Source organism: Echiichthys vipera, assembly GCF_963691815.1.
Source record: "Echiichthys vipera genome assembly, chromosome: 10".
Taxonomy (NCBI): domain Eukaryota; kingdom Metazoa; phylum Chordata; class Actinopteri; order Perciformes; family Trachinidae; genus Echiichthys; species Echiichthys vipera.
The window spans coordinates 19292671-19317714 of record NC_139835.1 but is presented as its reverse complement, the minus strand read 5'-3'; the positions used below and the strand labels follow the sequence as shown (position 1 = coordinate 19317714).

General features: G+C 37.9%; 2 protein-coding genes across 2 annotated transcripts; both read left to right on the top strand.

Moving 5' to 3' along the window:
- Window positions 1-1093: 1093 nt before the first annotated feature.
- On the top strand, window positions 1094-7837 carry slc15a1a (solute carrier family 15 member 1a; the record flags this gene model as incomplete). Its single annotated transcript, XM_083921046.1, has 21 exons — window positions 1094-1235; window positions 1542-1683; window positions 1801-1920; window positions 2039-2138; window positions 2946-3036; window positions 3167-3250; window positions 3344-3426; window positions 3535-3621; window positions 3716-3805; window positions 3892-3936; window positions 4026-4058; window positions 4142-4230; window positions 5237-5318; window positions 5419-5538; window positions 5688-5843; window positions 5937-5983; window positions 6203-6310; window positions 6396-6507; window positions 7034-7171; window positions 7336-7443; window positions 7595-7837. The coding sequence occupies 21 exons, from the start codon at window positions 1094-1096 to the stop codon at window positions 7835-7837; spliced, it is 2220 nt and encodes a 739-aa protein (XP_083777172.1).
- Window positions 7838-10572: 2735 nt separating this feature from the next.
- Window positions 10573-24590, top strand: stk24a (serine/threonine kinase 24a). The gene is made up of 11 exons (XM_083922142.1): window positions 10573-11052; window positions 15150-15380; window positions 17252-17308; window positions 17433-17541; window positions 18258-18415; window positions 19249-19434; window positions 19530-19675; window positions 20313-20445; window positions 20544-20612; window positions 20834-20970; window positions 21253-24590. The coding sequence occupies exons 1-11, from the start codon at window positions 11011-11013 to the stop codon at window positions 21284-21286; spliced, it is 1302 nt and encodes a 433-aa protein (XP_083778268.1). The 5' UTR covers window positions 10573-11010; the 3' UTR covers window positions 21287-24590.
- The last annotated feature ends 454 nt before the right edge of the window (window positions 24591-25044 follow it).

Genomic DNA, 25044 nt, shown 5'->3' with positions numbered 1-25044 from the left:
GGAAGGAGCAGCAACTTTACTCAAACATTATGAAAGGTGAGTTTGCAAACATTTCTTCACATTCAAATAAAAAAAGGTAAATATTCAAGAGCAGAAGGTGCAGCTGCCTAAATCCTACACTGAAACATCATCTGCTACTAAATTTCTCACTTTGAAATCAAGCCATTTAATTAGTTTCATCTTTTGCACAGATAAGGAGGATCCCAGGGAAAGAAAGGAGAGCAAAGGGACGGTAATGTGCCTAATTGTTTTCATTTATTGGATGTTGATGCAGTTTTTGTCTTTAATTGTTCTGTGAGTCTAAATGATTATCCAAAGGAACAAAGCAATTATCTCAATATGCCCTTCACTGTTAGTTACTGAATACCGAGCTCTACATAGTTATGCTACATTATACCACATCCTACTACGTTTCAGAGGGTAAATGCACTTTTTAATCTACTACATTTATTCACATATAGATAGTTATATATGTGTAAATGCAGTTCAAATTTGCTCCATTTTGACCAACTGCAGCATTAAAAAACTGTTTATATGTTAAAGGTTCCATATTGGCTTCTTTTATTATAAAGCCGGTCCAGGTACTGTAAATACTGCAAACGTGTCAAAACAAGAAAGAGAAATGCACAAAGCCTGTAATCAGAAACTGTGCCTTTAAACGAGCCATCAGGGTTTCTGTACAGTTGTGATGTCACAACTATATTATATATAGGTATAAAGTGCCAATCAGAGCAGACTGGGGTGACAGGTGCTGAAATTGAGCATTTCAGACAGAGGGTGAATACATGTATATTCAGACAGACATTATGAGAAAAATAATGTTGTTTTTTTTCCACGTTAAAGCATATAAACATGTTCCAGAAACCCATAATACAAGTATGAACCTGAAAATGAGTATAATATGTACCTTTGTTGTATCAATACTAATGATAATCCAGTTATATAATATAACACTGGCAGGGGCCATTTTGTGTAATGAACGCATTTACTTTTGTTACACAAAGTACATTTTGTAGCCAATGCTTTTACTTAAATTCAGGACTTGTTACTTGTAATGGAGTATATTTTTTTTATTGTGACATAAATGATCTAAATGCTCTTCCCACCACTGCTGAACACCGTTGCTGCTGTTTCTTGGATCTATCAGAGCAAAGTGGTGTGTGGTTACCCGCTCAGCATCTTCTTCATTGTTGTGAATGAGTTCTGCGAGAGGTTCTCCTACTATGGCATGCGAGGTGAGAATACGAGTACTTATTTTAAGTACTTTACTTATTTTTAACCCAAACCACGATTGTTCCCTAAACCTGACAAAACCTTAACCAGAGTGTCATAACACTGATTTATTTTTATAACAGTTGTGTAAAAAGATTTTGTCGCAAATACTCAGATCTGATTACTCAATTACTCAGTACTTCTTCCACCTCAAGATATTTCATGTACAACATGACCAAACATTTCAGATCTGATACTGCGTAGTCTTAAACTGATGATAATATACTGTAAAATTAGAAAAAGCGTATGTTTTCCCGGCCTGTTTACAGCTGTCCTGGTGCTGTACTTTAAGTACTTCTTGCTCTGGGGCGATGACCTGGCCACCTCCATCTATCACGTCTTTGTGGCTCTTTGCTACCTAACCCCCATCCTTGGGGCCATTGTGGCTGATTCCTGGCTGGGAAAGTTTAAGTATGTGATGCAGAACGTTTACTTGAAACAGCATATTTTTTACAGTCTTGTACTGGTATTTTTGTATTATTCGAGTACTGATTCCACCCCTGCTATATTTCTCTCCTCACCTTATAGGACTATCATCTACTTGTCCATTGTTTATGCGATTGGCCAGGTTGCGATGGCAGTAAGTGCAATCCATGACATCACTGACACGGACAGAGATGGGACACCAGACAACTTGACCTTTCATGTGTGAGTTTCCATTCTTCTACACAAATAATTGCATCCAGGATATGAACTTTCAGCAGGCAGTTTTCACAACAGTTCTACAGTACTCTCTGTTCATGCACATGCTCCTCTTCACATTTAGAGCGTTATCCATGGTGGGTCTCTTCCTCATTGCTCTGGGCACTGGCGGCATCAAACCTTGCGTTGCTGCCTTTGGTGGAGACCAATTCGGTGACCATCAGGTTAGAACCAGACCTAATTTGTGCTCCTATCTTATGCCGAGTCGTCTCCTGTCATGCTTTGATGGTGACAATGACATTGTAACTGCAACTTAAGTTCATCTTCTTGATTGCATGTCATCCTTTCTCTCATTCTAGTTATTTCCTGTCTCCTCCCTTCTATCCAATCCTACCTAAAATATATAGGTGCAAAATACTTATAACACGACTACAGCCAGTTCTTAGGCACAGCAGTGCTTTGAGCTAAATGCTAACGTCAGTATGCTAAAATGCTCACAATGAAAATGTTAACATGCTGATGTTAAGCTGATTTAATGTTTACCATATTCACCATCTTAGTGGGAGTGTACCTATGTTCCCCAGGTCCTATGTTCCCCGCTTTGTATGTGACCGGGGAACATAGGACCCGGGGAACATAGAAATGACCCCATCTTAGTTTAGCATGATAGCATGCTAAAATTTGCTAATATGAGCCAAACACAAAGCTGAGGCTGATGGGAATGTCATGAGTTTTGCAGGTGTTTAGTCGTAACACACCTGAATTTCTGAATAAAATGTCATCAGTCAAAGTCCATTGTGTATAAAGTAAGGTTTAAGCGAGGATGTTTTGATACTTTTCTAAGTATCAAAGTCGGCTAATAGGTTAATTGTCAAATCGGCTTTTATACTTTTTTCAAATTATCCATCTGGAGTCCAACAATGTCATAGCATTGCAATGCTTAATCGATGGAGTACTCTCCACTTCACATTATATTCAGCATGCATGATGCAACACATCATAGAAGGTCATTGATGTTTTTCTATGTGCAGGAAAAGCAAAGGAGAACTTTCTTCTCTGTTTTCTACCTGTGCATCAATGGTGGGAGTCTCCTGTCAACCATTATCACTCCGATCCTGAGAGGTAGATATGAGTAGTACATAAAACTTATGACAAAGAGTGGCGTAAACATGAGTGCATGGGACGACAAATAACAGTCCTTGAGTTTGAGTGAAATTATTGTTTTATGACAGTTGTTTGTTTCAATCTGCAGCTCAGGACTGTGGCATCTACAGTAAACAGAAGTGTTATTCTCTGGCCTTCGGTGTCCCTGCAGCACTAATGGTGGTTGCACTCGGTATGTCTAAAGAATTTGGAGACAGCAATTCTGTACATAAAGAAATGTAATGATTTGGTACATATACTGATGTTCCTGTGATGCCCCTGACAGTGGTGTTCATCGTTGGAAGTAGTATGTACTACAAAGCCGAACCACAGGGAAACATCATGCTGGATGTGTGTAAGTGTATCGGGGTAAGTCGAGTGTACACCAACATAAACACATTCTGCATTAATAACAGTTGCTCCAGGTGTTTCTAGAAACATATTTATCCTTTACTTTCTTCTTCTTCTGTGAAACAGTTTGCCGTCAAAAACCGCTACAGGCACAGAAGCAGTAAATACCCAAAGAAGCAGCACTGGATGGACTGGGCAGAGGAAAAGTATGATGTGAGTTTAAAGGAATTTAAATGTCTAAAGTTTCTAACGAGCTGTTTAATCAGTGAAATAACAGCAATTGATATTCTGTCTGTCTGCGCTGTAGAAACTTCTCATTGCTCAAATCAAAATGGTGCTGAGGGTCCTCTTTTTGTACATCCCACTCCCGATGTTCTGGACTCTGTTTGACCAAAAGGTATTTTAGAGTTTCTCTTCCTTTTTAAAAGGCAACATCACTTGTTGGTTGTGCAAACAACTCTAAACTCTGCATCTCTGTTAAAGGGTTCTAGATGGACTCTGCAAGCCACCACCATGGATGGAAACTTTGTAAGTTTGGTGATTTAATCAACTATACATATTTTTTTAATTAATTAAAGCAATTTGTTCAGGTTTGAATAATGTCTCTCTGTCTGCAGGGTCTCATTGTTATACAGCCTGATCAGATGCAGGTGAGTTAAATCTGGTTAGCTTGGACTGATGCAATGCGCTTTATTTGAGAAAAAGCTCACTGTGCAATTTCTTTTTTTGAAAGACTTTCAACCCCATCTTGATCCTGACTCTGGTGCCTATCATGGACAGCGTAATCTATCCTCTGATCAAAAAATGCGGCCTGAACTTTACGTAAGTACTAATGCAACTCAGTGAGGCAGCTTTGGGGCTTGTAGTTTATCTGTCAGTCTATACACTGGAGATCAAAATTAGAGAACAAGTTATTAATACTTGATTTATTAAATGTTGTTATTTCGTATCGTCCAGAATTTGATCGAAGCAGTTTTTTTTAAACAACCAAGGTACTTCAACAAAAGCCTTTATTTTGTGAAAAAAAGGCGGTGAGCAAAATTAGAGAACACTTTCAGATACTTCACAGTTATTGGTGTTAATCTGGCACCTGGTGACAATTTACTTAACTGTTGGACACACCCTGTTTATCTGGCAGCTCTCATGGTTACTTTGCAAGATGGCAAGCCGCTCTAAGGTGACTGAAACCCTGAGACAGCAGGTTGTCCAGATGAAGGCCAAAGGGATGTCATTGCACCCATTCCACTCTTGCAATGACCCTCTCAGTCATTGCAAGAGAGGTTGGGCGTTCCAAGTCTGTTATTTCAAGAATATTGAAACTTTACAAGGACACAGATTAATTTGAGTCCCTCAGAAAGTCCCGTCCATGTAAAACAAGCGCACAAGAGGACAAGATTATGTCAACACTCTCAATGGGGAATTGGTTCAACACTGCATCTGGACTAGATAGAATAAAAAGGCTAGACTTGCCTTTGCTGAGGAGCATGTTGTGTGGACAGAGGAAAGCTGGTCCAGAGTGCACTTGTGTGTGTGCAGTGTATGATTAATTTATTTGGGTCTGATGGGAAACATTATGTTCGGCGTTGGACTAGAGAAAGACTGGTTCAGCAAGCAATGTTATAAAAGTCATAGTCAACTGCAGAGGAAAATCGCAAAAAGAAGAAGACCAGTGTAATTTTACACAGTATGAATCAGGCCCATAATAACCATGATGACGTAAAATAAAAAAAACATTATAATAATAATACTGGTAATACAGTGATGAAAAAGCATGATTCTCTTAATTTTTGTAAAAATCAGTAACGATGATTTGATGTTAATTTAACAGACCTCTGAAAAGAATGACAGTGGGGATGGTCATGGCAGCTATAGCTTTTGTCTGTGCTGCTTTGGTTCAGACTGAAATTGATGTAAGTATTAAAGAGCCATTATGTTCATCTCCTTATATACTGTAAAACGCACATACACAATTCAAGGACACATTTATTTTCAAACTCTCTCAATTTTCAGAAAACATTACCCACCTTCCCATCGGCCTCCCAGAGTCAGTTGAAATTACTTAACATGGGCAGTAATCCAGTGACAGTTAAACTTCCTGGCAATGATCCTCTGGTACTTTCTGCATCCCAGGTATGTCCTCATACAATAACTAAATCAGTTGCATGCAAGCCAAAAGACCACTGTTTTCTGTATGTGTATCCATACCCCATGATCCAATGATCATGGGGTATGATATCCAATGATTGCACAGTTTCAACAATATCTTATTTTTTTTGTAGGCCAGTTATGAATTCTTCACGTTTGAAGCTGAAATGATCAACGTTTCAATAGGCATCTCTGAAGTGACGGATGTCATGAAACCTATTCCTTTGGTCAAAGGACAGCGACAAACGCTTCTGATTCCTTCAAACATCACTCATTTTGAATGGACGACGGTGAGTTAGAAGCACAAAATAATCAAAAATAAAGACAAACACAAGAGACTTTTTAAGTTCAATTAATCAACCTCCGTTGTCTTATTTCCTCAGGCAGGTGATTTGATCTCCAAACCACAACAAGGAAACAATGCAATTCGGTAAATTAAATTAAAAATATGCAAAGTGTAAGAATTAATTGATCAGTTGACCAACAGAAAATGTATCATTTGCTATTTTATTGATCAATTAATTATTTTAGCCTCTTGCCAGGTAAAAATACTGAAAACCACACAGTTGCAGCCCTAATCTTTATCTGCAGAGGACACTGTTGAAAATTAAGGCATTACATTTACTGGCTCAATTTAAACCCTTTTTAGATTTGTAAATGGAATGGATACAGCAGTGAATGTGTCAACTCCAGCAGCTGACTTTGGACTGGTTGAGTCATCGTATTATTCCAACTTCTCCCAGATAAAAAATGGAGAGTAAGTATTTTATCTTCTTGGTAAATCACTATTATCATTATTGTATTCGAACACTATTAAACTGATTTCCTTTTCCAATGCTAAGGGCTATCTTCACCTTGCGGAGTGGTTCACAGTCATGTGAATATAGCAGGGAATTTGGATTTGGGAGTTCATATACCTTCTTTATCCCCAGCAATTTGGTATTTGGGCCAAATGTAAGTTTCACTTTTTATTTTATAAAGCTGGTGATATTCTCTATTCTTCTTAAATCTTTGCCATAAAGAATGCCCATTTTTATATCAATAAAATCATTTTAAAATCAATATTTTGTGTATAACTTAATCCGTGTCTGAAAATTGTCCCCCAAAATGCTTTATTTGCTTCGGTGTGAGTAATGTTTGTTTAAAAGTATAGTTCCCTGCAGCTTTAGGGAAATATTTAGACTTGAAAAAAAAAATGAAATTACATTTTTTTCATCTGTATTTAAAGATTTACATCTTAAGAAGGCATGGATAGTGCGTCAGACATGGTTGGAAGTTTGGATTAATGCATTGCTTGCTTTGGTCTTTTCATGAGATCTTTTTATAATTCAAAAAATACAGAATGAACCAGACTTACTGTCTTAGATTTCTGTCAATTTTATGCTCACACAAAATCTGGCAAAATCCATCCAGCTACCCTCTTTTCAGTCAGTTGAGAATCACCGTCTTAAACTGAACTATTGTGATTATATGTTTTTAGTGTCAGGAGTCTATTACTGTGGCAGAAAACATCAAGCCCAACTCAGCTCACATGGCTCTCCAGATCCCGCAGTACTTCTTCATAACTGTTGGTGAAGTGATGTTTTCTGTTACTGGGCTGGAGTTCTCCTACTCACAGGTAAAATTGTTGGAACACACATTTGTATGTTATTTATTACAGTGCAGAACCATGAAAGAAGTTAAGGACATAAGGATATTTGATTTTTGTCTTTGTACTAGTTTTGTAATTGTATTCTTTGTATTGTGATTTATTTCTCTTGTGTTCTTGGTTGTGGCTTCAAGGCACCTAGTAACATGAAAGCAGTGCTGCAGGCAGGCTGGTTGTTAACAGTTGCTGTTGGCAACTTCATCGTACTGATTGTGGCTGAGCTTGCAAAGCTTCCCAAGCAGGTAAGGAAAAAGATATAACATTATTAAAATCAAAACTAAACTGTCACTAAAAATGAGAAAACATTTATAATGGACATGTCTGTGTTTTTGTGTCATGTAGTGATACACGATGATGCATTAATACTGATGCCTCTCTCCTTTTCTTTCAAAGTGGACAGAGTACGTCCTCTTTGCCTCTCTCTTACTTGTGGTGTGTGCCATCTTCTCCATTATGGCGTATTTCTACACTTACATCGACCCTGCAGAAATTGAGGCTCAGTTCAAGAAGAAGGTTAATGAAGATGATGAGGATGATAAAAGCCAGCGACAGAAGAGAGGGGTTGAGATGGCCAAGAAAGATTCAATAACAAGCGACAAAGATGAAGACGGTGTAGCCACACAGACTAAAATGTAGATATCCATAATGCATTTATACCACATGTTTAACATTGACATGAGGTAGAAGTGTGTGTGTGTGTGTGTGTGTGTGTGTGTGTGTGTGTGTGTGTGTGTGTGTGTGTGTGTGTGTGTGTGTGTGTGTGTGTGTGTGTGTGTGTGTGTGTGTGTGTGTGTGTGTGTGTGTGTGTGTGTGTGTGTGTGTGTGTGTGTGTGTGTGTGTGTGTGTGTGTGTGTGTGTGTGTGTTAAATATTTTATATTTTAATGCCCAAGAAATTACTATATTGAGAGCAAGGCACACAAAGTTCTCTAGCATGATATTCAGTACAACAATTTCATGAAATGTTAGTATTATAACAACAGATTTACCATTTACATATCATTGGATGAAATTGCTCTTTTATATTTATGTTATGTTAGTTATGTGTTCAAGTAAACAATACAAATAAATCCTGTTTGTGTGTTTTTCCAGTGACAATTCTTGTCTCGAGCTCTTTTGCCAAACATCCCCTGATCATGTCATTCTTCTCTCCCAGCCTGATATTAAATATCCAGCTTTAAACCTTACAGCCATATAAGACTGAATAGTATTGTTATGTATAATAAATATGTTAAGCTAGTGTGTGTCCTAACAGAATGAATGCATTGCAGCCGTCAGGCCATCAACGGAGCAGTTGGAAACCCCAGAATTGGCTAAAAAGAAGTGTTTTTCCCTATTTGAGTGTTAAAGTTTCATACTTCACCCTGGAAATTGTAGTTTGACAAAATAATCTTAACTCAAGATTCCGATTTTTCTGGATATTTCAACTGCACTTTTTCATCTGTTGAGCGTGCTCAATTTACTGTACACTATTGCTTTTGTTCCAAAAACTTAGTGAGGGACAGCGTTATTGTTGACTTTTTGACCCCAGGATTTATAATTGGTGTCTTTGTAATGTTGCACTAAAAACTTAAAATAATGTATAGCACCAACACTTTATTTACCAATTTAATAGACCTTTTGCACGGCAGCCGTTTTGATGTTTGATGACATAAATGATGGCTCTGTTGTACGAAGTTTCCCAGTGACAGTGAACCAGCTCAATACCTTAATACCTTGAAAGTTAGGCAATATGTTTTAATGTTGTCCATGAAAAAGTCTCATATTTAGACAAGCAAGAACTGGTTCTGTGATAGAAACTAAACTAATTTAATACTGACCCCATGTTTCCTGTGTCTCAATTAGTTTGGGTTACTTGGTCATATACAGCTTTATTTCTTTTCATGTGAGCACAGTTTTAAGTAAAATATGATTTCACAAAGTTTGTCGTAAAAAATACTCATGTAAAACTGTTTTTGGTTGCAGTATTTATTCCCTATACTTGCATGGAAGAGATACTTTATAATGCTATTCAAATGTAAGAGACATGAAAACAATGCAAGTTTAAACAAAGTTATAAAACTTCAGCAGTCGCGAGTAGTACAAGTCTGTTCTGTAGTTCTTAGACTTCTTAGTGCAAAATTCCCTTTTGTGTGAAAGGCTGTCTGGGTTAACACAGAGGGAATTTCCTACAAAGAGTGTAACGTTTGAAGATATTCCGTTGATTTGCCTAAATAAGTCTCATACAGTATTTGCTTTAGCTAGATGCATTTTTGCACCAAATGAGGACTGTTGATTTTGCCCCTCCATCTCTTACATCTAACATAAATGGTACCATAATGAACATATAGCCATGTGATTGTTGTTTTGAGAAAGACTCAGGCTTATTGATTTTGTGCTTTAATGGTAGGCTACATTTTTAAGATGTGGCCTACAGACCAATACTTCTATAGGAGTTTGTGTATTGAGAGATATGTTGTTTTATGTCAATTCTATTGTTGTTGTTTTTTTACATTTTTAAATTTTTAATTAAAGCGAATGGTATACCCAGAACACATAATATAGCACAATGGTAAGCCAAGCAACATCGGCAGCACAAAGAACATTCAAACAAAAAAAGAGTTTATAATTAAAGACAAAAAAAGTAAGAAACAAAAGGAAAAAAACATAATACATAAAATAAAATTGGTAGAATCTCTTTATGAAATTAAATTTGAGAGTACCAGTACATTTAGAGTATTAAATGTGCGTAAATGTACAAATGTCTGGTAGAGCACATGTATATCTGTATATAATCCCAGTCTTCACTGGAGCAAATCTTTTCCCATTTTTTGTTATGTTGTGTTGTGGTACTTTATCTTGGTTTGTGGTAATTATTCTCTCCAAAAGAAATTGGATTGGCAAAGTTAGTTTTTTTCATAGGAAATGTATTCAAATAATTTCTTGGTTATGCCTTAAAAATACATTTTGTTTTTTAATTTGTTGCTAGGCTACATGTCCAGAAAAACAGTTTGCATGTTCTCCCTGGTCTCCTGTAGGCTACTGGGCCGGGTCTGACCGACCTGAATGGTGGAATTATATTTTGTTGTTGCGACTACGATCTTGAGACACTAGATGATGGTGTTTGTCCTTATTCAACCTTTAAGTGAAGTTGTGGCTTCCAGGGGGTTCCAGGCAGGGACAGGTGCTTCCTTTGCCCCAGTTCGTAAATCAACCTTGTCACCTGGGGTGCATAAAACCGCCAATATATCAGGTCAAAGCACGTGAAAGTGGCACCTGTGTCAACTTCCTTCCTCCTTTTGATTTACGAATGACGACACATGCACTGTCCACCCTTCCTCACTGTGATTGGTCCTCCGGAAAATGAAAATGACATGAACCAAGATGGCGCCGGACGACAGAGAAAAGTGATGAGAGAATAAGAACAACAAGCGTCAAACAACTACACAAGAGTGTGCATTTATGTACCCTGTGCGGCTGTTTTTGAAACCCAGACCTCTGTGTTATCATCGGGGAAACTGTCAAGCACGTGCTGAGAGACCGCACTGGTCTACAGAGATATAATTATTCAGCTAACTGTTTGCTAACTAGCTGCTAAAGTAGCTAGCACAGCTAACCATCGCTAACTGCGGAAGGCGAGTGAGGAGAAGAAGACAGGCAGCTCAAAGTACAAGCCGACAAGTCAAGCTGACCTCCCCGTCTGATACATTAACTAACCCACATAGTTTGGACCGGTTCACCCAGAACCAGGGGTCGGTGAGGAAACTAACCTCTGATAAGGAAAAGGAGAAAAAAGACGAGGAAAAGGTGTCATCTTCGCTGATTTGACGCCATGGCTCTTTCCCCTCTTCAAAGCGCACTGCCGGGGGTTCAGGTGAATATGTAATATCTTATTACCAGGGTTCGTACGGGTGCTGGAAATCCTTGAAAATCCTTGAATTTTAGTGTGATGTTTTCAAGGTTTTGATTAAAGTGCTTGCAATGGAAAAGGATGGCTGTATATATCATTTAACACAGAGGAAATATCTCCATGTCTGAGAGACAGACTGAAAACAGCATTTTCGGACTTTTTTTGCATGAAAAATGACTTTTGACGATTGACAGGTAATCAAAATAGTTGGTGATTATATTTTTGTCGAGTTGGATTTCCTTTTATTTGTCTTTCTAATCTAAAAATCTATTTGAAAAAAAACATGTTGGTTGTTTATAGGGCAAAAACATCTAAATTAATGTGATGAACAAGTGCAATAATAAATATACTGAATACTAAGTATTGTTACCACAGCTGTAAGGTGTAGGAAGCATGAAAATGCACCTTGAAATGCTTGAAAAGTCCTTGAAGTTTGGAAAAGGTGTAGAAACTCTGTATAACATTATCAGCCAACTTTTAGAGGCAAGTTCATTTGGTCCAGAGCTACCTGACATTTTACTTTAACGTTTCCTTGTACCTTCTTCTCGGAAGTTGAGCTTGATGCCTGTAAATAACGTTATCTACTGGAACACTGCATCATTATCACGATTATGGCATTTGCTTCCTACGTGATAAGAAGCATGACTTCTTGTTTTTCTTTTTGTTGTCAAATCTAAAGTATATACTGAATGACTGACGGGCTATTAAACCCTAAACATTTATTAGAAGATATAACATCAGCCACCATTTTATTCTGGCTCCTACAGCACAAGTTGATTTAACCAACTTGCTATTAATTCCATGACCAATGTATTTTCGCTTCAAAATTATCAGTACTCTCAATCATTTATTCTTTTGATCAATTGTATGTCATAAAATAGTCAAGCATTTGTCATTTAAGGCTGCAACTAATTATTATACCCTTCATTATTTATTTGGCAATTATATAGTTCTATGAAATGTCAGAAAACACTGAAATATCTGAATTTTCCCAAGACAAACCTAAGGTGATATATTGTTTTTGTCCGGCAAACAGTAAAGAGCCTAAATATATTTAGTTTACAATGATATGAAACAGAGAAAAGAAGTAAGTCTTCAGATTTGAGAAGCTGGAACCAGAGAAAGTTTGGACATATTAAACAAATTAAGTTATAGTTGCCGTTTAATTATTTATCATCCACTAATCTATTAAGTGACTATTAAGTGACTAGTAAATCTACTAATGACATCAAATGACTTATTCAGAATCTTAAGATATTCAGTTTAGTATCACAAGAAAGTAGTTGCAGTTCTTGTAATGTAATTGTATTGTATAGTCTAATGTTCAACTTGAATTACTTTAATAGAACCCGCCACTAGCTGGCAGCCAGTACATGTCCTGTTTGAAGACTTGATAAGTAGGCCACACTACAGCCCATGTAAGAAGGACAACCTCCTTGGGTAGGATTACCAAAACATGCATGCTAATTCCAATGACTGCACAAAATATTACTCTTTCTCTTAAATTATGGAGGCTTCATTAGTATATGCTCAGACGGATACAGGGTTAGAGGGGGGAAAACGGACCTGAGTCCACAGGTTACTATGCAGACAAGCAATTGAAAGGCTGGTAGTGAGCCTTCATCTCCGAGGGTGTGGTGCATGGATGACACTAGACTACACAGTTGTGTGGTGCAGACGGGGGAGCATCAAACGCATGCTTTTAGAGCGAGGTTCAGGCAGCTTTAGTTGTCGCAGTAAACCTGCTGACTGTGGATATGGCAAGTACATTCCCATCATGTGTAGTCTGTGGTCGCAGCGCCCTTGTTGTTTCTCCCATTGTTTTTACAGAGGTCAGCCTCGGCATTATAATTTTCACCTGGATGACTGACCACACCACTGTTATGATAGTGTTTTGGTTGTGTTGTTTCTACTTTGCTTTATTGTGCACCGCCCTGGCTCCTTTGCTATCAAATTCAGCAGCCACCTCTTTGCCAATTTTTCAAAGTGCAGCTGCTCATCTCCCCTTCCATGTAGGTTTGACCACCATGCATTAGCACTTTAACAGGAAACTGTTCTCTAGGGGGACTATAAAGCAATATGCTGTGAGACAAGAGATCACCTCGTTTTATGGCTGGGTTACCTGGCAAATTAAGCATTGGGCTTAATTGCTTTAGTTTTTCATTATTAATGCTACTGCAAAAATATCTTTTTTTTTCTGATAATATTCCTAATATACAGTATGATACTATCATTTCAGGAGAGACTTATTTCTGTATTATATTTGTCATGGAGATGATGGCACTGTTAACACTACTTGAATGGGTGTAGGCTAATGATTACTGTGCAAAAAGGGAAATTGGACTGGCCAACCCGAAGACCATTATTCCCTCCCCGGTGTGCCATGGGGAAATAAGCCATTTAGTTCAGTCAATAAGTTAGGGTGTAGTCCTTCAGTTTCTTTTTAGCCTCTGTGGTGGAGGTCATTAAGCCCAAGTCTGTGTTATGTTGTTGCGTCATTTAAGTGTTACTTACAGCCACACAATGTCTTCTAAAAGGTACCAAAAAAAAAATTGGTCTACATGCAGAGGTTGAAATCAGTTTGTCAGCAAAGTATGCAATGAAAGTCTTGGCTTATATAATATCGTATATTGTTCTGTGTTGCTGTATGTGCTATGTGGCTGTTATGAATTATGAGCTTTTATTCCACGCATTGCTTAAGTTAAGTTACTCAAAAATGTGAAAATTGATTTGTTTTGGCTTTTCAGCAATATATCTTAGTATACAACTCCTGATTATTGTAGAGAAACAGCCGAGGATAGATACCATCTAGCCCAAGCAGCTGAGCTGTGTAGAGTAATGTAGTAATGTCCCAAGCTCATCCTCAAGATCGCTATCACAGCCAATCAAGGCATAATTGATCATTATTGGCTTTACTAAATCATATCCACATTTGCATTCTGATGCTTGAATGAAGTTTGTCTGTTACCCTGTCGAAAATTTCCTGCTACTACAATTCCAGATTGACACTCCTCTTACCGCAGACACTATAGAGCACTGAAGGAAACAATTAAAAGAAAGGCTATTTACATGGGGTGACAACACGAGAGGCGGCCGCTTGTTCAAAACAACAATGGCGGCTCCCAAAGAGGTTAGCTTAGATGCTGCAATAGAATAAGCTTTATCGGAACTGTTTTAAATTTTTCTTCATTGAGAAAAGATAAGGCTTCTTGATGAAAATAGGTTTTCTCTTCTTTCTGATAGACTTTTCTAAGAGTTTGAAAAAGTTCACCCCGGAGTCCGGTTACAAAGAACTCTGATTTCAGGAGCCCACAACTGCGGTTACATGTGGATGAAAGGCCAAACCATGCAGATAAACACATGGTCTCAAAAATACCTGTGTTCGTGTGGATGGCCCCTTTAAAGATGGAATTTGCAATTCTGCAGAAAAATAGTTTATATTTGAACTCAACACCCCAACAAATATCCCCCTCCCATCAGTGCTCCTTCAGAACTTTAGCATGTGCCAGATTTATCTGTTTTGAAAATTAATTAATCATTTGAATCACCATTCAAGCAAAACTAACAAACCATTCCAGGTTCTTAAATAAGAGAATTTGCTGCTTATAAATATGAATGTTCTTGGGTTTTGGATTGTTTGTCAGACCCAACAAGACATTTTTAGATTTCACAATTGGCTCAGGGAATCTATGATGGATCTTTTTTTCCCGCTTTTGATTAATCACAAAACCTGTCATTGGTTGTAGCCCTAATGGTGAGGCTCAGGTTGCAAGATCTTTTTAAATCGGTTTCTTGATCATAATTAATCAAAGTTCACTGATTACCAGCTCTTTAATTGTTAACTGGAGTGTGTGGGTATCCCAGAAAAAAATGCATAATAATAAAGATGCATCAAAGTTTGCAAGACTGCCTGAGTGTTGTTACTTGTATCTTAAGCTGTGGGTCAGTGTAACAACAGATGTCATTTTAACTCCTGTGCCTTTATGTTAAACTTGCATGTGGTTCTGTGTTACAAGATGCACTCTATTCACTCTCTCTTCATCCTTCTTTCTATCACACAGAATTTCCGAGCTGATCCAGAGGAATTTTTTACCAAGTTGGACAGGATAGGGAAAGGCTCTTTTGGTGAAGTTTTTAAAGGCATCGACAGTCGGACTCAGAAAGTTGTGGCCATCAAAATTATTGATTTGGAAGAAGCAGAGGATGAAATCGAAGACATTCAACAGGAAATCACAGTTCTCAGCCAGTGTGACAGTCCCTTTATCACCAAGTATTATGGATCCTACCTAAAGGTAAGCTTCGACCTCAGGAAGAATATCATTGTCAATTTGTAATAGTCAATGCCTGACATATGTCAGTAATGTGTTCCTGCAAGCAAGTGTATGAAATGTAGGTCAATAAATAATGCAATGGAACGAGTATTGCCTTTGTGATATTGCACAGATTGCTTTTGAACGACCCGAAATAGGCCGACATTGCTCTAATATATAGCTTGAGGGCTTTTAACAGTGCAATCTGTATTTGTTTGGATATATTTTTTATTATTTTCTGCTTTGTATGAGGGCCAACATGCAAACTTTCAGCTTCAATATTGGGGTGTTCTTGTGCACATTAGGTGAACAGTGTAGGAATTATAGCCTTTTTTATACATAGAAAAGTGCAGCATGACAATTATAGGGTTGCTGATTCTGCAATATTCATCTGATATGAATGTAAACATCCTTATAGCTGAAATCCAGCATCTCTTTAGTTGTAGTAGATTTCCAGTGGTACATGTGATGGTGCTTAGAGTGCCTCTCAGAGCATTTACTATGGTACTTAACAGCAGTAGAAGTGGTGGTCCATTAGCTCAAGTTATGCTGCTGGCTGAAGGAGAGAATTAAGGCTCATTTGTGTGAATTATGTAAGCATTGTATTTGTGTGTGTATGTGTGTAGCAGTGGCAGTAGACACAGATGTGATACACATATTTCTAGATTAAATGTTACTGTTGCTGTCCAAGGATAGCATTATACCAAATGTTCACTGCAAGCAATTGTCCATAAATCCCCTTAGAAATCACATAATCACATTTTTGAATGTTTTATTTTCAGGATCAGAGTAATCCAAGGTAATAAGTGATAGTTGTTTGTACATCTATGGGTACATAGCAATCAGGAACTGCTAATAGCTCATTTTTGATATTTTTAATGTTGCCAAAAAGTAAACAAACATAGGCTAGAAAAGGTGGGGACCCACAGTATACTTCACTGAATCTGTGACAGCATTATATTTCCTGTTTACATCCCCCAAAGCATTATGGGAATTGTAGTTCCAAGACTTAGTCAGAAAAGACTGACTGAGGAATTTTGTGCACCTGTGAATCTCAACATACACGCTCGGATCTCATACAGCCACAGATCTGTAGTTGTAGTGACTGGCTTAAATACTTTCACAGATTATGTTTATTCATATGGAAATATTGCATCTGTGCAGAAAACAGGTGCTGCCCAAGTTTCCTGAGCACTAGTGGATCAGACAGCTGAGATGTTTCTGGTGTTTTAGTACAGGCTTCGGTCCAACTAAAGTCAGTCTGCAGAGCAGTAAACATCCCAAGGCTATGCCTACTTGGAAACATCTTTCCTGTTGTACAATATCCTCTTCCTAAGATTTTGATCTGATTCTCTGATTGTCCTGAGTTGATTTGATCATCTTGAAAATGGCTTTTCTTGTTTTAAATATTTTAACGCAGCTCTGATTTTCTAATTAAATTGTTTTAGATTGATAAGTAGTAGTCCTCAGCGGCTGAAAGTCGTGTTGTAAATGTTAAAATTGAATAAATTATATATTTTAGTATAAATAATAGCAGAAATCTAAGTCAGTAAACATGTAAGTATGTCAGTTAATCACAGATCAATGGTGAACTGACTCCTTATGTCATATTGTGTCACAGGTGTCGGTTTCTCTAACAGACTGATCATACAGCACATTAGACTGGCCACTTGCTTATATCAGTGCAGTTTCATCTATTTACCATACAATCAGTCCACTGTGTTGCTACATGTATATTATATCTACTTGCAGCAAGTATTAAGTTAACAAAGTGTGTATGAACTGTTACCCTGTTTCTGATAACTACCCAAACTTTAAACAACATCTGACTCAATTCCTGATTTATTTTTCAGGGTACAAAATTATGGATTATTATGGAGTATTTGGGTGGAGGATCAGCCTTGGATTTGGTAAGTATATAATAAAATAAACTAAATGGCTCATTTGAATATGATCTTACCTTAAACCGTCTGTGCCATCTTTCAGAGTTAAGATCAAAGTCGCCTGTGTCCTCTAATTAATCTGTTCTTCTAGTTGGAGCCAGGTTGCCTGGATGAAACGCAGATTGCCACAATTCTGAGAGAGATCCTGAAAGGGCTCGAGTATCTGCACTCTGAAAAGAAAATCCACAGAGATATCAAAGGTAAGACGGGTACATACTATCACCTTGTTTAAACAACAGTTTTGTGAAGAGTTTAATCTTGACAACATGTTCTCTATCTTCTTGTTAAACATGCTGAAGTGGGGTTTTAATGTGTATTTGTCAGATCACTTTAATCTGTGGCATTTCACCCTTGGATGTAAAGTCACTTGAGATCTGTAAAGTCTTCAAGTCTGTTTTCACCTGGTATTAACCTCCGTCCTGAGTGATCAGATCACAGTGGACAGCTCTCAGTATGCCTGTTCACACCTGACAGCAGAATGTGTTTCCACATGCGTCTTGGATGACGACTCATGGTCTGGTTTCACTTCCCCACTCTATATGCAAATAAACACTTACACCATTACCGTGCATAGAAATAGCCTGGATATTTCAATGAAAATGTATTTTTGTTGTGTCATTTTCACTTCATAGAACAATGCAAACATTTTTTTTTCCTGTAATGTTTCTCTAAAAAGACTTGTGTGGGTCTTTCATGGGCCTTTTTCATGCAAATGCAAAACACTGAAAAAAAAGCTTTTATAAACCTGGACCAAGTAATCCGGTTTTACCAATAGAGATTTTCACATAACTTAAGTGGTTGAGACAAATAGCATTGTCTGTATCTTTTTTAACTACTGAATGTCCATTTAAGCATTGAATAATGTATCCATGTCAATTTTTGAAGCACCTGATATTTTTGTCATCTTGCCTTTCAGCTGCCAATGTGTTGCTGTCAGAACAAGGCGATGTGAAGCTGGCAGACTTTGGAGTGGCGGGTCAGCTGACAGACACCCAGATAAAAAGGAACACATTTGTTGGTACTCCTTTCTGGATGGCACCTGAAGTCATAAAGCAATCAGCCTACGATTCAAAGGTCAGAACGATCTAAATTTGTATTATAGTCAGAATCCCAAAGAAATAAACTTTTTTTGGGAGAGAATGCTTTAATTGACAACATTGAATGGATGATGGCCATATTTTTAAATATAATAACGTATTTTGGCAGGCATTTTGTACCAAAAGAGTTGTTGTGCCATTGCAAGACACTGCAGCATAGAGTCAATGAGTTTGATAGCTGGATCACATCAGCTTATTGTAGCTTTTACACATTAGCTTGGTTGGACTTATCATCTGGAGTAGTGAGAGTTTATCTATTGGACTAGTTAACCTGTAGGCCAGTGGGGAGTCCGGCCACACCCATTCAAGAAGGCGAGAGAGGACAGCGAGAGCATAACGTTAAATATAACAGGCTTATTTAAATGTCAAAGTCTGCGTGTTTGTACTATTGAGATCAACACAGTGACGGGTTTCATATCTGCTTTGGCACCAATATCATGAGTCAACAGATAAAATGGTGGTGAAGAACATTTTCCACAAGGATTTGTACATTTAAGCCTTGTTTTCATTGCTCTGTTGACAGATGTGTGCTAGCTTTTAAGCACTTTTAAAGACTGTTTTTCTGGACTAGAAATGACCAAATACATATTTTTGGAATAACCACAATGAGTCAGTGCGGCTTGTCAACACAACCACTATGTCACAGTCTTCAGTTGGCTTCCTTAAATACACTCATGCTGCTTAAGTCAGCCAGTTTAGATGTCTTGTCACACAGCACTGTGTCATTGTGTGTATTTGTGGAGAAGTGTGTGACATTCTGCTGCTTTATTAAGATGATCTTTTCTGTCCCAAATGTCTTTGTTTTATTAGGCAGACATCTGGTCATTAGGAATAACAGCAATAGAACTGGCTAAAGGAGAGCCGCCCCACTCTGAGCTGCATCCTATGAAGGTTTTATTCCTCATCCCAAAGAACAATCCACCAACACTGGAAGGAAACTACAGTAAACCACTTAAAGAATTTGTTGAAGCCTGCTTAAATAAGGAGCCTAGCTTTGTAAGTTAAAAACTCTTGTTCGTACTGTTATGGATTTTAGTGCACGGTGTTCTTTAAATATTCACTGTTAAGTTTGTTTTCTGTGTTTTCCTTAGAGGCCAACTGCCAAAGAGCTGTTAAAACATAAGTATATTGTAAGGCATGCCAAAAAGACGTCCTATTTGACAGAGCTGATTGACAGATACAAGAGGTGGAAATCAGAGCAGTCTCGGGATCAATCCAGCTCCGATGATTCTGATGAGTAAGTTTTCTGCAGAACTAGCTATGTCTGGATTAACTGATTTTGCTTAACCGCGGTTTCATAAAGTCACGGTTTACTAAACGTAACTATCGTAGAAGCCACAGTATCTATGGTGTTCTTATTCCTGCATTGCTGCCCTGTGAAAATTAATATCACGAGTCACGTTGTTTGTGTGTGAATCGGTTTGTTTTGCGTGAGAGAGTTGTATCACTCACCTGAAGCGCTGAGTATAACTGTAAAAATATCAGAGGGAGCTGACATTCCAGCCATATATCCACCAAAAAAGCGCCTAAATTGGCAGCATGGGAGCAAAATGACCAGTAAGTTGATAATCATCCACCCCTTTATGCTCAAGTGGAATGTAACATTACTAAGCTGGACCAAAGCAGTTTAAACACAGCTGGAGTACTTCACACCGTGTTGTATGTAACTCCAGTTCTATGAATATTTGCTGAATCTGACATGTTTTATTTGCAGGACCAAAAGAATGCTTGTGTGTATTTTCCTTTCCATAGTATTGAATAATAAATTCCCTGATATAATATTTCCTCAGTAATTGTGATATCAAAATCTCATATCACAACATCCCTACTGAGTGATCCTAATGCTGAGATCCTTATATCCTGTGTCACTGTAGGGAGCCAAATGGTCAGGCTTCTGGAGGGGATGATGCTGCCAATGACGACTGGATCTTCAACACCATCAGGGAGAAGGACATCAAAAAGTATCAGAATGGGGCAGCCCAGCCTGCTGAGATTGAAAGGAAACAGGTGAGACCATATGTTGTTTTAGGGGGGGAAAGTAATAGATTCTGTGTCAAAGCTCTCTCAGATTTCCTTTTAACATTAAAATCGTCCTTTTCTTCCAGGAACAGGAGAGTCCAAAGAGGCCTTTGTCACAAAGCTTATCAACAATCTTTTCTCCATTGTTTACCGAGGTAATGACTCTAACAAGTTACCCCAACTTAAAGGAATCATCACATGCATGTTTTAAAAGAATACCATTGTAAAATGATTGGAATCATTCAAATTATCAAAGCTGCTGTACCAATGAATGAATACTGAATGTTAAGATGTATTAATATCGTCAGACATTACTGTACAAGAAAAATATTCAAGAAGTCCACATTCTTTAATCTAAATAATGTCACTGTTGCAGTTGAAAGACAAGGGCGAGACGCGTAATGGCAAGCCAGAGGCTGCAGAGGAGCTTCGTGAGACCATTTTCCTGGCAGAAGAAACGCACCCAGGGATCTGTGACTCCCTGGTAGCTGAGCTAGTGCAGAGACTTCAGAGGTAATCAGGGTTCATATTATCACTTCATGTTAAAGTCATGCATATTTACTTCCTCACTGTGATGTGTGTATATTTGTGTCCATGTAATGGGATCATTAGGAGTATCTGAGGATGGCTGTGACAGTCTATCCAACACTTTGGTCCACAGTTCAGGATATAGGAATATTGAAGTGGCTATCCATTTTCATCAATGCAACAGTTAGCTAGGGTGTAATGAACATTGCAGTGACAAGTGTGACTCAAGACAGGTGATATTAAGCTTTTCTTTATGATGTTTGTCAGGTTTTCTGTGCCACAGACAGCTTCCAGTCATTGAGAGGAGCTACATCCAGCTCTACTCTAATTTTCCACCCTGGTGGCAGCAGTCAGATCTTTTCCTCTGACCTCCACAGCCGGGATGAAGTCTCCCAGGAAGGTCTCCATCACTCATTTGCCTGAAGCAAATCCTGGCCTACTTAATGTCTGTTTATATGCTCACACACCACCAGAGGGTCCTATTCAGGACAGTCAGTGGTCAGCCACTCAGCTGCCACCATGAATGCCACCTGCTGTAAGATGTCCCTTCTCAATACCTCCTTCACAACTGTTTTTATTTGAATGGTGGAGTCAGCTATCTTTCTGCAAGGACTCTTGAGTTATTGGTTTTCGTGAGTTTGTAGCTTTTTCACAAAGGTTTGAACTCTGCATCCTTTTGGAGAAAGCACCTTGCTTCTTTAATTGTGTGCATGTGTGCGTGGCTGTGTGAGATATCCTTTGAAATGTGCGGTGAAGAGTGACGAGTGGGTTGAAACATTCAATTGAAAACTCAGGTATCCTGCTTTAAGTGGATTGGGTCCTCTGGGAGACGGAAAGAGCTATAAAGGGTGGTTGTACATACTTGTAAATAAGCTAATTTCTACAGATTCATGAAAAAATAATGGAGTGTTTGTAATGGAACCACTGTGTACAAATGGCCAAATGCAAACTGTAGATAATGGTTGTGAGGTAAATATTTTGACTAAAATGGCCATACATGAGATTGCCTTGCCTTTCTACTTGTTCTTTTGTATATCAGTCTTTGATTTCTCCAGTTGTAAAACTTTAGTGTTCATCCAGTGAATGAAAATGGCTGCCCTCTATCATGTTTTATTTTTGATTTATTAGATAATTCTCTTTAACCTTTTGGTTTCACACTCTATGCTGTGGTTGTAATAATGTTTAAGACCGTAAAAAAGAAAAAAAAAAGGCTGGATCGATGAAGCCCCTGCCAGTTTTTAAACACTGGATGCTCTGTTGCCAGCCCCGACTCCACAAGGCCTCGAGTTGTTTTGGTTTGTTGGACTTTGCCTCATCCCTTTATTTTGTTGCTGTGTGATTTTTGACTGGTTGGATAAACTGAGGTTTCGTCCATTCATTCCATTAACAGGGCAGTGCCATCATCTAGTTTATATATCAGCAGACTCTGTCTTCCTAAGAGCTGCAGTGGTACTATCTATCTCCTCAGCGTACCTACAGCTTTAATTGCACTTCAAGTATAAATGCCTTTTGACTATAAACAAAGTAGCCATAAAACAGTAGCACGAGACTGTCAGTATTTTGCAGGTATGCTATCTGGGATGAAAAAGAAAAGTCCATCTGAAGTTTCAGAGCTTGGACTGCGGAGTCAGTCATGCATTGTAATATTTGCCTGGCTGTATCTTTCCATTTGGACTTGTGAGAGGTTTTCCAGTTGTACAGTAACTGCATATAGACAAAGACTTCTCACATCGTAGGGGACACTGCTTTCAGATGTACATATTAACATAAAGCCAGGAGATGTGCAGAGACCAGCGGCACTGCTTTTACTTCTGACTAGTTTAAAAGGAATGTGCATGATCGTATAACAGTATAAAGCCTATTGGTTGGCCTGAACAGTGTGCGTTTTAGCATACTGCTGCAGGACTGGAGCAATGTTGAGTCCTGAACAGAGAGGTGAATCAGCCTTAGAGTGTTTGTGATGAATGGGATGAATAGTTTCAGCTTTAAAATGTTAGATCCGATGCTTATGTTGCGATTTCTTGTCTCTACCCAGAATTAAATTGCATACACAGCAATACTTTTAAAAGACAACTTATAAAAGATCAAAAAAATATTTCTGTCATTCCTTGCTAGTATGATGCACGCATGAACAAAGACTTTTATCTTCTCAGACGAGAAGGATTTTCATTATTATTATGGAGTAAGTTGATATTAGAGCTGCGACAATTAGTCAACTAATCTGTTAGTCGATCAACAGAAAACTAAACTATTTTGGTAATCGATTAATCCTTGAAGTCCTTTTCCATGTAAAAATGTCAGAAAGTGCTGATATTTCTGGCTTTTCTCTGTTTTACATCATATTAAACTGGATATCTTTGGGTTTTGGACTGATAAAAAAGACATTAACTTACATGAAACTGTGATGGTCAATATTTTCTGACATTTTAAAGACCAAGGAATTAATCGATGAATCTAGAAAAAAATCATCTGATTAATCAATAATGAAAATAATTGTTGCAGACCTAGATGTCATATTCTTTTTGCCAGGGTCACTACATGGTACACATGAAATGGAAAATTAAGATGGAGATCAACGTTTTGGAAATTTGCTTCTATAGGAGAGTTAGATAAGATCAATCCCCTCTCTTATTTGCCAGTTAAATATGCGACCAATACCGTGACTCTCTCCAGAGGTAACACAATCCATCTACCAGCACCTGAAGCTCACCACTTAACAAGTGTTTGATTGTGTAATTCGTACAAAAACTGAAGTGCCAGTTTGGCATCTTACAGGAGGTGATGTACTATTTCTTGACTCGAACCAGTAACCTCCTGGAATCTCAGATGGTTGCTAAGCAACAAAAAATGCAGAGAGCTTCATATTTACTGTGAAGATGAGAGCGCTATCCTTCCTCTTATGTAACTCTCCTTCAGAAAGTAAATAATCACATTTCCCCTGGTGTCAAACTATACTTTTAACTCTTTAAATGTATCATTTAGATAACATTTCTCTCCAAAGACATTCAGTTTTGTTTCTTTTCTGTTCGCTAATCGCGGTGGACTCAATGATTTTGATTACCACTGTTTTCCTTTGTGTTCTCCATTCAAACTTCTCGTGTGACATGTGCGATGTAAGCCCTCCATCTCAAACAGACAAATTCAATACAATTTGCACCTTTTACATGGTCTAATATGACTATACCTTTTTATGTGTTGCACTTTTCAGAATTTTTTTTCTTTAAATGGTACTTTAAAAGGCTATAATATTGTCACAATTACACCAGTTTTATCCCCCCCCCTTTGTGTGTTGTATGGCAATAAAGCAGTGTGATCGGCAGGAGTCGTTTCTTAGCACAAGTAGGCATATATTCTATTAAACTATTTTTATAACCCAAAAGAACAGTATTATGTAATAGAGGGAGTAAAGTTTGGTTCTGTGATGTGTTAAAGTTTCAGAAAACACTGGATAGCAATCACTTGAAATGTGCATTTCATTTTGTGTGACTTTGCTGACAGTTTATAGTCCAGTATTCATGTTTGCTAATTCAGGACAGTGCTGTTGGATTTATTGAAAGTTGTCAAATGATCGAGAAAAAAAAAATAAAAATCTAGTACAAATTTGATGAACAGTTTTGCCATTGTTTGACCGAATCATGACAGTTTAGATTTTGTGTGACTGAGATAAGTTTGAAGTTTATCCATCAACCCACAGTGTTTACAGAAAATATCCCCCTTCTTGCATGTTGTTACCGTCTTTATTTAGATGCACTTGGTCACAGTAACCCATGATTATGGAAGGTGTTTTAAAATGCAAAAGTTCATCAAAAATTCAGATATTACAGATATGAATGACTGAGTAAAGTTTTTGCACATATCTGATGATGCAGATGCATCCCAATTCAAATGGAACAAAGGAGCATATAGCCACCGCTCACCACACGGACTTGACTGAACTCGGAAACGTTCTGCAAAGAAGAATGGGGAAATATTTCCCCACAAAGTATTTAATATGGGGACTCATCACTTTTTAAATAATTAAAAAAAAAAAATGTGTAAGGCAAAATGTAAATCAAGCTG

Coding starts and splice junctions, on each gene's coding strand:
- stk24a (XM_083922142.1), top strand. CDS start 11,011: ATGGCTCTTTCCCCTCTTCAAAGCGCACTGCCGGGGGTTCAG. Junction 15,381..17,251: donor ATTATGGATCCTACCTAAAG/GTAAGCTTCGAC, acceptor TTTATTTTTCAG/GGTACAAAATTATGGATTAT. Junction 19,435..19,529: donor TAAATAAGGAGCCTAGCTTT/GTAAGTTAAAAA, acceptor TGTTTTCCTTAG/AGGCCAACTGCCAAAGAGCT.